Consider the following 16,327-nt stretch of genomic DNA (forward strand, 5'->3'; position numbering starts at 1 on the left):
TATAATTTCTACATATTCTCCATCAAAATACGCGTAGTTTGCTTTTTTAAACATTAAAATCGTCCAATCCGTTCGGAAGTTATGACGTTTTAAAGATTCGCATGAAAATTCGGGGAGACATTTCTGGCCAGAAGTTAGATTTTCGGTAAACATTTTTTTTCTCGAAACTAAGTAGGATTTCGAGATTATGTGTAATGACAAAAAATAATTGCAATCGACTCTTGCAACCGAAAATAATTTTTCCAGAACTATTTGAAATGTTTTAATTTAATTTGTTAATAACTTTTGAATGAAGTGTCAGTCAAGAAATTGATATTCTTGATTTTCGTCTTATTGTAGCCTCTAAAATCTCCCATTAAAATTTTTCCCAGAGGTAGCCGACTACCCTGAATATGCAACAGAAAATGTTTCGAAAATATTCATATATTTGACGATGTTTGTAAATTTTAAATGAAACATTTACCCGTGAGCACTGCTAGTAACATACAAAATATAAATAGAACCATAAACCTAATCAACACAAAGGAGACTGAATTTATTTACACACACGACAGAGAATGTTTCGAAATGTTTGTTGATGTTTGGAGAATACAATACAATAAAATCATAAATAAAACTAATTCAACGATCAAGGGACGAAAAGCTGTTTCCATTCGTTGTTCGATATTCGTTAGCTAGATAAGAATTACCTGTCGCGGCCGTTGCATTCGTACATACAACCACCGCCCATTAAACTGTCACAGAGCAAAGGGCACATCGCCGGGCGCATCCATCATCTATTTCGCGTCCCGGCGGTTCTGCATAAATATTGATAACTAAAATAGAATCGCGGTGCTATCTGCCACGCGATTAAAAGTTCGCCGCGAGCGATCGAGAATTAACTGGAAACGTCGTATTCGCGTCAAGAGTCTCCTAATTGTATGAATAATGGAGCAGCCTGGTTCGAAGGGTTGGGGAAACGTAACGATAAATGGGAAAAGGATTCGCGGAACAAATCCGCGGGAACGCGATCGAAGACGAACGGCATGCAGATACGACGACAATCTTTATTAACTCGAAGATCCGTCGAGCAGATTCCGAGCGGACCAAGTTAGATGTACGATACGAGTCGATGCGATGTTTCTACTCTTGGATACGGTTTGAAGCGTACCGGACAACTCTAATGAAATGCACGCGTCTCTTAACAAGACTAGTTTCCAGTTGGACGTTTACCACGTCTTTATTTCAATCTCTTCTTGTTCTATCGGTCCGTCTAATCGGAGAGCATTGGAAGTCACTTTGGAGTCCGCGACGTTCGTTGGCTTTTGTTGGTTTGCGGGGTCTCGTTGGTAAGGTACGCGAGACTATTTTTGATCGTGTTTGCCTCTGTTTCTTACCGCGTATCTCCTTGTTTTATCGGCTCGGTTGGCCGCGGAACGCTCGGAGATTACTCGAGAAACGCTTGACGTTAATATTAATTTATTTGTTCCTTTATTCGTGCGGTTGAGGACCGTTTGACAAACCGAGAAACGCCTACGGATATGCTCGCCACGCACGAGTTTGCGGTTTCGCCCGCTGCGTTTCGATCCGAGACTGGTTCGAGGGGTAATTCCTCTTTTCCACGATTCATTTTTCGAGATGCACCGTCAAATTTTTCAAGAAAAATCTCAAGTTGCGTTCCCAAAAATCTAGTACAGTCCGGGCCACGATATGACGAGGTCGTAAACTCGAGTAGGTGTCAAAGTTTACACGTTTCAGCTCCCGAAATAAATGAATTGGCAGAAATACGAGCAACTAAGGGCTTTAAGACCATAGTCAGGGCCGTACGAAGAAATGTTTTATCTAGTGTTGCCAGTTTTAGAAAGCCATTTTTATAGGTATCGTAACAGGTAAAGGTCTTACTCAAGTCTTTAATTTCTTAATGAACCTGCTTATAATATAGGGTGTTCGGCCACCCCTGGGATAAATTTTAATGGGAAATACTAGAGGCCAAAATAAGCCGAAAACCAAGTGTATAAATTTGTTGATGGAGGATTCGTTAAAAAGTTATTAACAATTACATTCGAAAATTTCTAATCATTCTGAAAAAATTATTTTTGGTTGCAGGGCTGAATTCCAATTATTTTTGGTGAATACACATACCCCTGAAATCCTACCCACTTTCGAGAAAAAAATTCGGTAGGTACTGCAATTTTTAGACGAAATTAAAAAATTTCAAATCATACTAAAAAAATTATATTTAGTTACAGGGGGCAATTACAATCATGTTTGGTCATTATACATACCCCAGAAAACCTACTCAGTTTCGAGAAAAAAATTCCTTACCGAAAATATAATTTCTAGTCAGAAATGTCTACCCGAATTTTCATGCGAATCTTTAAAACGTCATAACTTCCGAACGGATTGCACGATTTTAATGTTTAAAAAAGCAAACTACGCGTATTTTGATGGAGAATATGTAGAAATTCTAAAAATATTCGAAAAGTTGTTCCTTGACCCCGCAAAATGAGAAAACCCCCATAAAAATGGTCCAATTTTCAAACAGCCAATACTCCTACAATAGTGAATATATTTCAATGAAACTTTTTTCTGAAGTAGAGCTCATGGGAAGCTACAAAAAAGTGTTAGACAACTTTTCTGTAGGGCGTCAAATAAAATTATCAAAAATTAAAAAAGTAATTTTTAAGAAAAATCGACAGGTGGTAGATGCCTAAATTTTTCGGCGAAATTAAAAAGTTTCAAATTGTTCTGGAAAAATTATTTTCGGTTGTGGGGGTCAATTATAATCATTTTTGGTGAATAGACATACTTCCGAAATCTTACCCACATTCGAGAACAAAATTCAGTACTGGCGGAACTTTAAACGTTAATAACTTCGTAACGAAGCCACCATCAACAAATTGGTAATCTTGATTTTCGTCTTATTTTGGCCTCTAGAATCTCTCATTAAAATTTTTACGTACGTAGTATTCGCTTTAAAAAAATTAATGAAAATTACTAAATTTATTGAGAGGCTCTTATGGTTTTCTAAGTCATTTTTTATCTGACGAACTCACAATGTTTTTCAATAAAAAATAGTAACAATTTTAACTTACGAAATCACTAAAACACATCTACAAGGTGTTTTAAAAAATAATAATAAAAACTCTGGTACGTTGAAATAAATAATTGTTTATTAATCGAGATCAATTCATTTTTGTTTTTAAACATATTTTCAAGTTTACTAAATAATCTTCCGTTGTATTTATCTGCAACTCTTCGAGTTATGGTTATTTTTGTACCAGTAATCGTACCTTTCGTAAACAGTGGCACCACCTATGACTCAGCGACATTTACATTTACACCATCTTACTGCTCATGAAAAATCATATATTTCTTATGTTTAACATTTTTTTCTACCTTCGTTTGTTTCCGAGATATGTAAAGAAATGTGCTTTCCACCCCCAACTTGGGGGATGCGAAACATCCCCTAAATATGACCATTTGCGGCTGAAAAAAATAAGTGACCAATATTTTTCAATACTCTATCAGTATACCAAGTTTCATCAAAATCGAGGTATGACACTTGTTAAGCATGATTTAATATTTTTTCAATGTATGTACTTCTCAAATCGTAATTTATTTACACTTTTCAGTTCACGTTCATGTCATTAGCGGCCATGAAAAATCTCCGTCAAATCCAAGGTATTTTTATTTTTCAAAAATTCGCTACAAATCAAATTCCAATTTCCTCGTCACGACCGCGGGAATTCCGGAAAAATCGCGAAAGCGCACAAGATCAATCGGCCATTAAACGCATCCTCCTGCGAAATGGTACACAGTCAAGAGTGTATCAACCCCTGGGAAAGGCGTTCCTTTTGTTCGGTACTAGTTACAGCGGCGTGGGGTTAAAAAAAGAGGAACGAAACAGAGAACGATAGTAGTTAAGGGCTAAACCAGTTTCTCAGGCTCGTACAGCTGCTCCTGTATCGAATCCTGTTTCGATCAAACGTCATCGGTTTTAATTAAGTCTCGAAAACGTCGATGAAATTGATTGTACGCGCACCACCGATTTGTTCTGTCGTGCTCGAAATCCCGTGGACGGATTCCCTACGCGCGATCCTGCGACTTTGGTGGCGCGGTGGGTAGTTCTAGTCGCGACAATTCTGCAAAAATGCAGACAAATTAAATTTATCGAAACAACCAATATAACTTACACCTGGGTCTAAAATGATTCATACGATCGCCGCGCAAGTAATGCAAATTTACGACCCATCGATCATTAAATTAAATTGAAGAATTTCTGTTATATATACTTTATTTTTTGATTTTAATAAATTTTTATGGATATTCTTTTATTTTTATTATTTTTATTTTTGTACATATAATCTTGTATTATATATGTATACACAAAAATAAAAGAAAAAGAATACACAATAAAGACATGGTATTAGGGAATATCCATGAAAATTTGTTGAAACGAAATAATAAAATATATATACCAAAATTCTTTAATTTAATTTAATATTCTAAATTTCAAAATGGTTACAAAAACGCTTACTATAGAAAATGTCAAAGGAATCGTCCTGCATCGTAAACCTGATGTTTTACTAATCCTGAAAACAGCTCGTGATTCAGGACGTGTATGTCGCGACTGGAACTTCACGAAGTTGTAAATCCCGTTTATGGGAAAGTACAACGATGCGGATGTTGTAAGACAACTTAATGTCAGGCGACTGTTCCAGTCGAAGAGATCGGATCACAATACTTTGTCTACCGGTTGTCCAAAGCGTCTGAGCTAAGGTGTTTCCTGGAAACACCGTGTAACTGGTAATTTTTTAATACGTCATTTAATACTCAAATTAAATCATTACCAAAATTTTTCGAACAAAAGTTAGTAGTCAGTTGACAAAAAATGTAGCAGTAAATTACAAAACATTTTTTTTATACACCAGTTGATGTATCTTTGTATACTCTTTAAAAAAGTATTAGAGTTCTTGGGTCGAAAATTTATCAGTCTAGAAGTTATAACTTATTTCGAATTCCCATATACGCGATTCACTGTGCGATGCGGTGATTGTAATATCGGTAAATCAGTTTATTGATGTGTCGGTAAATGTAAAAAATTTACCGGTAATTCGCCTCTATTTTACCGACAATTAAATAAATTGAATATAGTAATATTTAATATTTCTCACGCATAAAAACAATACAATGAAAGTCGGATTCGCAAGATTCGTGATGGAAAAACGAAACAGTTGCTAGATTTATTGAGCAATGTATGTAATGAAAAAATTCAAGCGCGATACGAAGACGAGTTAACGGCAAAATTAAAGTTGAAGTTCATACTTTATAAATCTTGATTAGAGTGAAGTAAACTGTTTTTTAAATTTTCAATACCTTCAAAAATATCGGCAAATTATCGGCAAACCGGTTTTGATCGATAGTTTTACCGACTTACCGATGAACGGAAACGTCGATAAATTAACCTGAGAAATTAACACGCGTCGATAAATTAACCCGTGAATTAACACGCGTCGATAAATTAAGACGCGTGCTATCTTTTTGTTTCGCAGTCTACGTTGATTCGATTACGACGATTCTAAGCGCGCGATAATGGGGGATGAAAATAAAATTGTTCCTCAAACAAAAGATCGAAGATTCGATTCCCCAGTGTACACGGAGCAACGTTTGCGTGCCCATTTCCTTTTTCCCCCATTGCGTTTCTGTAATTTAGATGCCGCGATAGCGTATTACGGAATAGGAAGAGGCGGATACGTGGTCGAAGTCGCGTGGCACTCAGCCGCTCGATTTTCTTCTTCAGGAATGCGCGCGCCGTATGTCGGAGGCGTGCTGCGAGGCGATTTTATCGAAAGGAAGAGCAACTTTTTCCCATGAGTAGCCTGACTTACCGAGCCGTAAAGAAGACCACAGGAATCCATGCACAGGTACAGGCAGGTCGCGACACCTTGGATCCTCAACTGACCTCTGGACACTGATGTTCTTTGAAATATCGCTGAAAACAGAAATAATACTAAATTACAACAATCATTCGCGGACTCGTTCGCACGAGTTCACAATATCAATACTTTATCACGGTTTATGTAAACTATAAAACATTACACACTCAGGATTTTAGAATACGTTTGAGTGCGTTTGAAGTAGTACACACTGAATTAGTTAAAATAAAATTATTAATCATTCTCGTTTCATATAACCAAACTTGAGCAGGTATTTAAAATTTCTAACAGGAATAATTGCAAACGCGACACCTACTTCAAATATTAGAATTTTATTAAGATATCCAGTTCAATTTTTAAATGAAATATTTGCTCGTGTAACAGTGTAGCACTGCTGGTAACATATAAAAAATTAAAAAAAAACATAAATCTAATCGATGCAGAGGTGATTGAATTTATCTATACACAGAGAATGTTTCGAAATATTTCTTGGTGTTTGGAGTATATAATACGATAAAATCTCACGATAATTAAAACTAATTCGACGATCAAGGGACGAAAAGCTGTTTCCATGGTTTCTCTTTGACAAAGTTTTTTCAAATATCAAATTACAATTAACTCCTGATACAAAATTGTCATTTTGTGTGTAACTTTATCAATGTTACTACAAATTATTTTTGGAGGGATTCAAACTTTTGCATGCACCCATAAATGTTACAAAAGTTTATTATTTATTTCGGTACAAATTTTGCAATTCGTCGTACTTTAACGATTTGCGTTTGGAAATTAAGTTAGCTGTTTTCAAATGTTTAAATCGTGATATGTTGGTCAAAGTTCGTTTTTATAAAGAATGTGCATTCCAGTTACTTTTATATCAGAGAAATTTACTGTATAAAATGTAAACAGTTGATGAGTTCCGTAGGAGCATGATTCATCAAAATCAAGTGAGTCTTTGATCTGCTGATGAAGCCAATTACAATGCTCATGAAACGATCGAGTCATTTCCGCTGCAGGGACTCTATGTTTTGAAAACCTCAATAATAGCAATGAGAATATTTAAAAAAATATTGCAAGCATCTTTTTAAAAATACAAATCAAAATTTTCATCATAGCAAACTATAGGAATACATAATATTGTCGGTAAAAAAGAGGCGAATTACCGACAAATCTTTGTGTCTAATTTTTTGCATTTACCGACAAATCAATAAACTGATTTACCGATATTACAATCACCACGTGGCACACTATATCGCGTATATGGAAATTCGGAATAAAAGCCATAACTTTTACACCGATCAATTTTCGACCCAAGAACTCTAATACGTTTTTAAAGAGTATGCAAAGATACATCAACTGGTGTATAAAAAAAAATGTTTTGCTTCAAATATCGCAATGTATTTATTTTTCGTGGTATTAAACCGACCATGAAAGACAAGAAATGTTGGAACTGGATGATTTTAAGAGTTGTAAGTGTAGTTAAGTGGCGTGGAAAAAACTGGTCCGATAGGTTGGTTAAAACTTTATCTAAAGTATTCCTCGCTTCTTTCGTTGGAAACCTATAAATCTCTAGCCAAGAACGCCCACAGTGGATCGTTTATTTATCCTTGAATTAGATTTATTGTAAGTTGCAAATATCTCGACAAATCATTTACTCGAGCAAACGGGTACCAAAATGGTTTAGGGTTAGCTTCCTGACTATTCGCGAATTGGTCGACGGTATTTATGAAAAGACCACCAAGAACGATCGTTTTTGTTCGAAATTTTCCAGATGCTAATAACCAAGGGCGCTCATTTATCCTCGAGGGGCCGGATGTAGCTTGCTTCGACTCGTTCTGGCTCGATCGCGGTGTAATCATTCGTATTTTTCGCCCCATGAAAATACAAAGTATACATTGGGAACGTTCTTCACAATTTTCCAGCGCGCCGCTACTCCAAGGTATCGATTATAGGAATCGAATTGCATTAAAGGACGAGCAATCAAATGCACGTTCCGCGTAAAAACCACGATAAAATCCGACAGTTATCGATAACATCGCCGAGACGTGTCGTAAATAAGTTTTTGCTCTTCGACTCGCGATTTTTCACAATCGAATTCATCGCGTGTTGCAAAGTTCGTCGAATCGGAAGATGCGAAGAAGGCATGCGTATTAAGAAATTTCTGTAATTGAAGGGTGCGCTGCGATAAGCTTTTTGCAACACTTTTTCTTGTATATTTTATTAACAAAAATGTGATTTTTTGCTTGGTGCAAACTGAAGTTCCAAATGAACTTTTTGCAACAATCAACTAATAATAAAAGAAAAAAGAAACACATGATATAAATATTAAAAATACCAATCTGTCTGTTAAAAGATTTACACTGTCTGAAAGTAAAATTCCCAATATGTGATCCTATCTAAAAGAAAATAAAACTGGCCTCTGTTTCCCTATGAAGCTAGTTTTGAAATTTTTATTATTGCCAACATTTCAAAAAACACACTGATAAGGGGAGGTCACGAACTGACTGACATTGATTTTAATGTACTTTCGCAGAATAATAGCAGAGTGGTCTCTGTTGGCCCATGCAAAATATTAGGTGTAGATACTGAATAGTTTTTAAAATATAAATAATTAAAATGATAGATAAGATAATTACAAGTTCTGTATAATCCTACTCCTATTTGGTACATATTTCCTTCCAATGAAAAACACCCAAACCTTATCAACCGAATTAATATTAAATTTTACAAAATACCCTGTGAATAGTCGGTTATACTAGCTCATAATTGTCTTTAAAACTATCTATCAAGTATCTACATCTAATATTTTACACACGCCAAAAGGGATCACTCTACTAGCATTCTGCAAAAGCACAGTAAAATCCAAGTAGGTCACTGTGTGCTCTCCTCTGTAAGTGTTATCTGATATTTATCTATTCAAAACTCTGCTTAATTCCTCAAATCATACATCAACGTACGTATGAACTTGTTATTCTTTGGCCTAAAGATTAAAAAATTTTTGGAAGCTATTGAGATTGATTCTGAGTGGGAATGTCTGACTTTTTGCTACACGAGACACTTCGTACGATCGCGGCAATATGTTACGATTCCTCAGGGTACTTAAAACTTTTTTGAAAGCTCCTACCAGCACGTAACACTGTTGCAGAGATCAGCCCGTGAGTTTTATTCGTATCCTTGTGAAGCAACCGGGGCCATAAATTAAATTCTTCGAGTATTTTACAGGTGGTAAAATAGTGGCTGCGCTATTTGTTGTACGACTGCCTATATAAGGAAACTTTTTCCTGACAGATGTTCGAAAAATATTCCGTTATACTGTCACGTATTTCACCAAGAGTCGTATCGTCTATAACCGAGCGACCATCGCACTTCCCTGACTATAAATGGCGTTACTAACAATTTCTGATAACGTCCAGTAGAATCTGTTATGGTTCTGGTTTAACTTAAAACTTTTTACGAAACGATAATGTGAAACTTATTCATTTATTTTTTTTTTAATGAAACTTTTACGAATTCATTTGTCAGGCTTTTCTGATTAAAACAAGACCAAACACGATAATTTGAATATTTACGTATTTAACAACATTTTGTACTCTGTTAGGAGTAGGTTAAAAATAAATTATATCGTGTTTGGTCTTATTTTACTCGGAAAACTCTCACCAATATATTGGTAAAAGTTTCATGTAAAAAAAGACAAAAGTAAAAAAGTTTCATCTTTGCATTATGTGTTGTTTCACTGATATTCGAGCTCAAATCAGATTGATATGATAGGGATGACCTATTCATTTATTTTTTTTTTAATAAAACCTTTACGAATACATTCGTCAGGTTTTTCTGATTAAAACAAAACCAAACGCGATAATTTGGATATTTGCGTATTTAACAACATTTTGTACTCTATTAGGAGTAGGTTAAAAACAAATTATATCGTGTTTGGTCTTATTTTACTCGGAAAACTCTCACCAATATATTGGTAAAAGTTTCATGTAAAAAAAGACAAAAGTAAAAAAGTTGCATCTTTGCATTATGTGTTGTTTCACTGATATTCGAGCTCAGATCAGATTTATGCGATAGGGATGACTACCGTTCACTTATCCAATCGAAAACGAGTCGCGGCAATCAAAGCGTTGCTGTAAATCACGATGCCAAGTTTGAATGTTTTTTTTGCGATAATTTGTTTCGAGAACACACGTTCGTAGAAACGACTCATTTTGTCATCCAGCGAATCAGAACCGTGGCCGGACAAACCGCTTGCCACCATTGTAAAGATAAACTGTCCAGCGTCGTGCATTCTAATTTATTTTTGTTTCTCGTATCGCGTGGGGTGTAAGAGCAGTCTCGTATGACTGATCGTATACTTTATTTACACGTTACGCACGACTGTTCCCTCGATAGGACTTCTGGCGAACATAGCCTAGCAGTTTAGGTATAAACATATCTCCTCAAACGATATCGTGACTGGATACTGGCTATGCTTTTTCTTCGCCGTTAACGAATCGAGAGTACATGAATTCTCTTTTATCACTAACGTTTCTAAGCGTTCTCTCTTATCTTAACTCTCGCCCAACCTGGACGCGTTGCTGTCGTTGCGATTAGAGGCGCGATCGAAACCATGAAGCGTGAACCAGATCGTGACACCTGTTTGGTGTAAATCTCGCTGAACATGTAAACACAGTTAACCCGATGCGAGCTATCGTGGGCGATCGTAATCTTCCTACTGGCAGCCATCCATTTATACAAACAGAGAATAATGTTCAACAAATAATTGACATGTAATTCGGGATATCCTCCAGATTTATCAAAAAAATTTGAGAGAAAATAACAAATTTTCTAATTTTAAATTTATCATTCGCAACGATGACTTTGTTTCTTTGTTACGGTTTGAATATAAAAATATTTAAAGCATACGTGGTGATTTTCTATAGTAACACCGGAAGGCGATTTTAGTAGAAATAAATTATTTTCTTTTTGAAATTGATCAATTTTAAGCATCGAAGTAACATTTTCCACTGTCAAGTTTTGTTATAAGGTTATTATTTTCTCGAAATTAATATTTTATTTAGCGCAAACACAAATATAATTTAATTTAAAATTAAATATCATATTTTTATTCTACATCCTCGAATTGCTTCTTCCTATTTATTTATAATTTAATTATACGAGCAAATGGCTAGCGTAAAATATAGAATTTGATACAAGATAAATTAAAATGTGAAAATTGCTTCGATATGACATTTGACTGGAGCTAAAAGTACAAGTTCTGGTTTCTCGACTAATCCTACGCGTTTCCCGGATTACTTTACATTTAATTAGAGCTATTAGTATGTAAATCACCATGTTATATTACGAATTAAAAAGCAAGAAATTTAAAGATTATAATACGTTTTATAATCAATTAGTGTTAGCAGATGATTATCCTTTCCGATATATATTACTCCGAAAACAAATTTATAATTAATTTGATCACCTCTAGCACGTCCTTAATATTTCTTCCACAATTATATGCAGTATACGATCGTTTATCCATCTAAGCAAGTAACATTTTTTTTATTCCACGGATGCTATCGACGAATCGAACTCGAGTCTGATAGAATATAAATTCCAGGGAATTAAAATTCTCCTATTTTAAAATCATCATTTCTTATTAAAAACCACACAAATGTACAAACAAACGTCTGTTAACGAATAATAGTATTTTACATTGTATTAAAATATTATCACAATTTAATACACTACTTATACCACGAATTAAATTTTAAGTAGTATGAAACCATGCATGGCCAGACGCGAGTCACATTTGAAATTCAACAAAATTCAATCAGCACAGTGTTTCACATAATAAAAATTAATCCGAATTATTACTAATAAATTTTAATTTTTGTTGGAGGATGAAATTAGATTCCTGCCGCCTGTTATCGTTCTGAATAAATATTATATAATCAAAGGTGGAGACGAGTTCGATGTAAAAAACATTGTGTGCTTAAAAGCTAGCATTATCGAACGCAAAGTATGACCGATAGATCGGCCAGCGGATATTGAATGAATTTAATAAATTCCTGGAGCAACAGAAACCCACTAAAAGGCAAGAAAATGTCGTCACAAGTGGCAATTTATCACTATAACACCGACACTTTGCACTCCCTCCGCAAAAGTGTCAGAACATAAAACCCACAATTTTCTCGTTTCGTCGTCGCATCTTCACTAATATATCGATACTTTTGCTTCGGGGATGTGTCACACGCGAAGAATTATGTGGCGGTTCCTGATGCAAAATTACGTAAATATACGTTCGTGTTCTACTTCCCGGTGTTGTAAATGATACGATGTTTAAGACTGTTCTAACCTCCCAGGACATTTATGTTCTTCATTACATCTAACGGTCGTTTATTTTGAATACTTCCATTTTTGATTTTGTACAACAATGATGGTTCAAATCAGTGTAATATTCAAGCAAAAATAGTTATATAAACTCTTCTATGAACGAGAAACAATCTCACATCCAACGTTTCTTCGATATGTTGGGATTGTGTTTTGTTCATTCTAAACAATACTAAACAATTCATTATTATTTTAACACATTTATTTCTATTTTAACAATGAACGTACATAGGTATTTCTACACGTGTTCCCTCACAGCGCCATTACACACTACCGGGTACTCTACCACGGGACTCATATCTCCGTTCCAACGCTACCAACTACAATCAGTAAAAATAACTACACACAATATTCTACTGCCATTGAACGATAAATAAAAATTCTTTTCAATTAGATGCACTTACGAGAGAATTGCACAGTTTTTAATAGGTGTTTCTTCATGTACAAGAGATGGTGAAATTGATGGTCCAAACAAAGGGGCGATAATAGAATATTGGAGAAATAATTACTTAAAATGGCAGTACCGCTTTTGGAAAGAGTTTCGATGCGACTAACCACGACTCACATTAACTTATGAGTGTATCGAACGGAATTGCTCCCAGGGTCCAATTATTGTCATCTGCGCATGGATGACATGCGCGCGCATCGATTTCTTCCAGACCAATCGACGCCTCGTAGCCAGAGACTCTCGAGATTATGAAGCTTCGTTACACGTGCTCCTGACGACTCTCTTAACACATTGACTGCCAGACCACAACTATACGATTCTTTACGAGACCAAAACTTTAATTTTAGACAATTGTAAACTACATAACTTAAAATTTGCCTTACCATTTATTTGTATAACCTCACTAAAATTCATGAATCCTATTCAAATTTCAACTTTAACATTTCATCCTGAGAGTTGGATGCATTTGTACCATCTTATACCAAAATTGTCGATTAATATTTTTTAGTGAAATTATAAACGTACGCAGGTAAACAGACGCGTGACATCTATTGTCTTGAGACAAATGTACCTACTATGTATGTATTGTATATAAATATGAACCGTGCTGTGAGGAATGTTCCAGAAGAAAAGTGTGAGCCGTTGTCAAAGTGATAAAGTAATTTGTAATAATCTGTTAGTCATCTAAAATAAAAATCCTAATATAAAATTAACAGGTTATGGGGCCAGGTGCTCATTAAAAATTAAAAACGTAAAATTTAATGAAAGGGGTTTGCTCGTCCCACTACAGCGCCATCTCAGTGGTGGTCTCATGGGTTTTTCGGCGCCATGCTTATTTGATTTTGTTGGCTTTATGTATATCTGTATTTATGTGTGGCATTATTTAACACCTCAACACTTAAAACAGATAAAAATTAAAATAAAAGTGTCTTTGTCGAGTTAATAGCACGTGGTCGTGAAAATAAGTAATAACAGGCGCATGTAACGGTAACCACGGCGAAATGGAGCAAATCGAGAAATTAAAGGATGAGACTAACTTCCAAATTTGGAGATTTCAAATTACGATATTGTTTAAAGCAATGAAAGTGTTTGATATAGTAATCGGAAAGAATGTACTGAGAGAAGATTGGACTGATGCAAAGAAACAAGAATGGGAACTCGCCGATGCTAAGACACAGAAGACAATAATCATGTCGATCGATAGAAAACCACAGATGCACATTCTAAATTGTGAATCGTCAAAAGAGATGTTTGGAAAGTTAACATCGATTTATGGGAAAGACACGGAACAAACTGTTGAGACGTTCATAATCTCGCGACTAAAGTGGCGACACCTATAATAAGGTTGAAGATCGTGCGGGGATTCCCGTGGCTTTTGTTCGAGTCGAGTCGAGTCGTTTGTTCGAGCCGCATGGTCGGCATTTCTGCAATTTACTTATATTAACCTATGTAATATGTAAAGAATAATTAAAGTGGTTGTGTTTAACATTTTAATATTGTCCATATGTATTTCTCCAATCAGTTCCTATGCAAGAGGACCTGATATTTTTCAACACAAACAAAATGCCCGTTGTTGCAGAAATTCTTCAACAGTAAAGGTGCCACATCTCGTCTTATTATAAAAGTGATGAAAGTAATCAATAAAATTACATACTTGTCTTCTTATTTCGTGCATATTTGATCTTTCCATGTCGTTACGTTGCGAATCACCGTCCAGATTACCTTGTAAGATTTAATTAGCATAAAGAATCAATATCTTTTCTTATGCAAGAGATTATATATGGATTTTTTCGTCTTAATAATCATAATCGCGGTAGAGGGACGACTGGACCGAACCCGATCGAATTAATCCTTAATTAACCAGAGAACCGTAATTTCCCCCAGCGGCGGGGCTAAAAACTTCAATACGTGACACGCACGTGAGACTTCAAACTGCGCAGATTACAACCCTCGTTGCTTCAGCGCGCGGAATAGCGGCGGATCATGAATTCCATGCCACCTATAAATTACTAATCTGCGGTTACGCATTTTTTTTTTTACCCGTGCACCATGGAAGCCCCCTTTCCTTCCATCTTTATCCAACGAATATTATTTCCTTCATCTTACAAGCCGCCAATGCGATACCGTGAATTGGCAAACTCGTTTCGCATTGCAATTCGAAACAGCTGCCCGTTGTTAGACTCCTAGGCACACTGTTGCAACATTCTGCACGACTTGGCCAGGTAATTAAATACAATCCCGCCGGGGATATAAATTAACGTAAAAGTTGCGTTGCTCGTCACCTCGAGAAATCGACTCGTTTTCGAACCAGTATTATCTATTAGCATTCTGACGGATGGATAAGCTAAATGAGAGTCTTTTCCCCGGAATGCGACTTATCTGCAGATACTTGTCTCGAGCAAAAGTGTTTTAAGAAGGAGCCAAAGTAGATGCATGCCGTGAATTGCGAGGCAATATCGGCCAATAATTGATATATCCGCCAGTGGTGGATTATACAGGGTGAGTCCCCGTAACTGGATCGGGCTATAATTCTGTTGTAACGAGGGAAGGACTCCGCGATTGATCGCGTGGATTTTAATGCGATTTTGCACACTGATAGTACAGTGGTGTCTCGATATATGGCAACCAATTTGTCCGCTTGTATCACCATGATCTATCCCCCCACCCAGTCCTCTAATACCGATGGCTCGAGCCAGAGACTCGACGTTATCTATAATCCTTGATAACCAGTTGCAAAACTCTTATCGAATTTTTGTTGGTAAAAGCTTTTCTGATCGAAATTAAACCAAACATGACACGATTTTGGGACATATTTAATAAATAAAAGATGAGAAATGCGATTATATTTAATTTCTTATTAATAATATACCCGTGTGCTTGTTAAATAAGTATGTAAATATAATCAAAATTATGTCGTGTTTGGTTTTGTTTTAATCAGAAGAATCTAACAAATGTGTTTAAAGAATTTCTATGATAAAAGAAATCAGGAGTTTCAACACTGGTTAAAAAAGATTGATTCGAACAATATTTAAAAATTTTATTATACTATTAATTTTATTTTCATTTTATGATGAAATTCGGAAAAGTATCGAATGCTTCGTGACTAAACAAAAGTGAACAACTATTAAGATATCCTTAATATAATATGCAAATGATGCTTGAAATGTTATTCATTATAGCCTACCTAAGTGCATAATCGATTAATGAGTGAGAGTGACACGCGTTCAAGTCTTTCTACAGACGATATTCGAGAACGTATCATTATAGCATGTAATACTATAACTACAGAAGCACTTCCACGTGTATCACTCTCACTCACCGATTATGCTCGCGCACTGAGCGTAATGGACAACATTTCGAGCATCATTTGCATCAGAAATTGTTTTAAGAAGATCTTTGTAGTCACACTCAATTTCCATTTAATACAATATTCTGATTTAACACGGTTCTGAAAATCGACTCTTCTTTATTAAATATCTATTACATATAAATATTCGATAGGTTTATTTAGAACATTGGATAATTAAATCTTTTAATTGCAAACGTCGACTAAGAATTTGTAAAGCTGTTTATTCAAGAATTATACAAA

The 16,327-nt window shown here is 35.4% G+C and overlaps 1 protein-coding gene across 1 annotated transcript in view; it reads right to left on the reverse strand.

Annotated features, from left to right (window-relative positions):
- LOC143343903 (uncharacterized) overlaps positions 1-16,327 on the reverse strand; it is a 223,287-nt gene that overhangs the window by 69,353 nt on the left and 137,607 nt on the right. The window contains exon 2 of the mRNA XM_076769275.1: positions 5,871-5,974. Within this exon, the coding sequence (XP_076625390.1) occupies positions 5,871-5,974 (104 nt within the window). The remainder of the gene's footprint in view (positions 1-5,870; positions 5,975-16,327) is intronic.

This window comes from Colletes latitarsis, chromosome 1 (assembly GCF_051014445.1).
Source record: "Colletes latitarsis isolate SP2378_abdomen chromosome 1, iyColLati1, whole genome shotgun sequence".
NCBI classification, from domain to species: domain Eukaryota; kingdom Metazoa; phylum Arthropoda; class Insecta; order Hymenoptera; family Colletidae; genus Colletes; species Colletes latitarsis.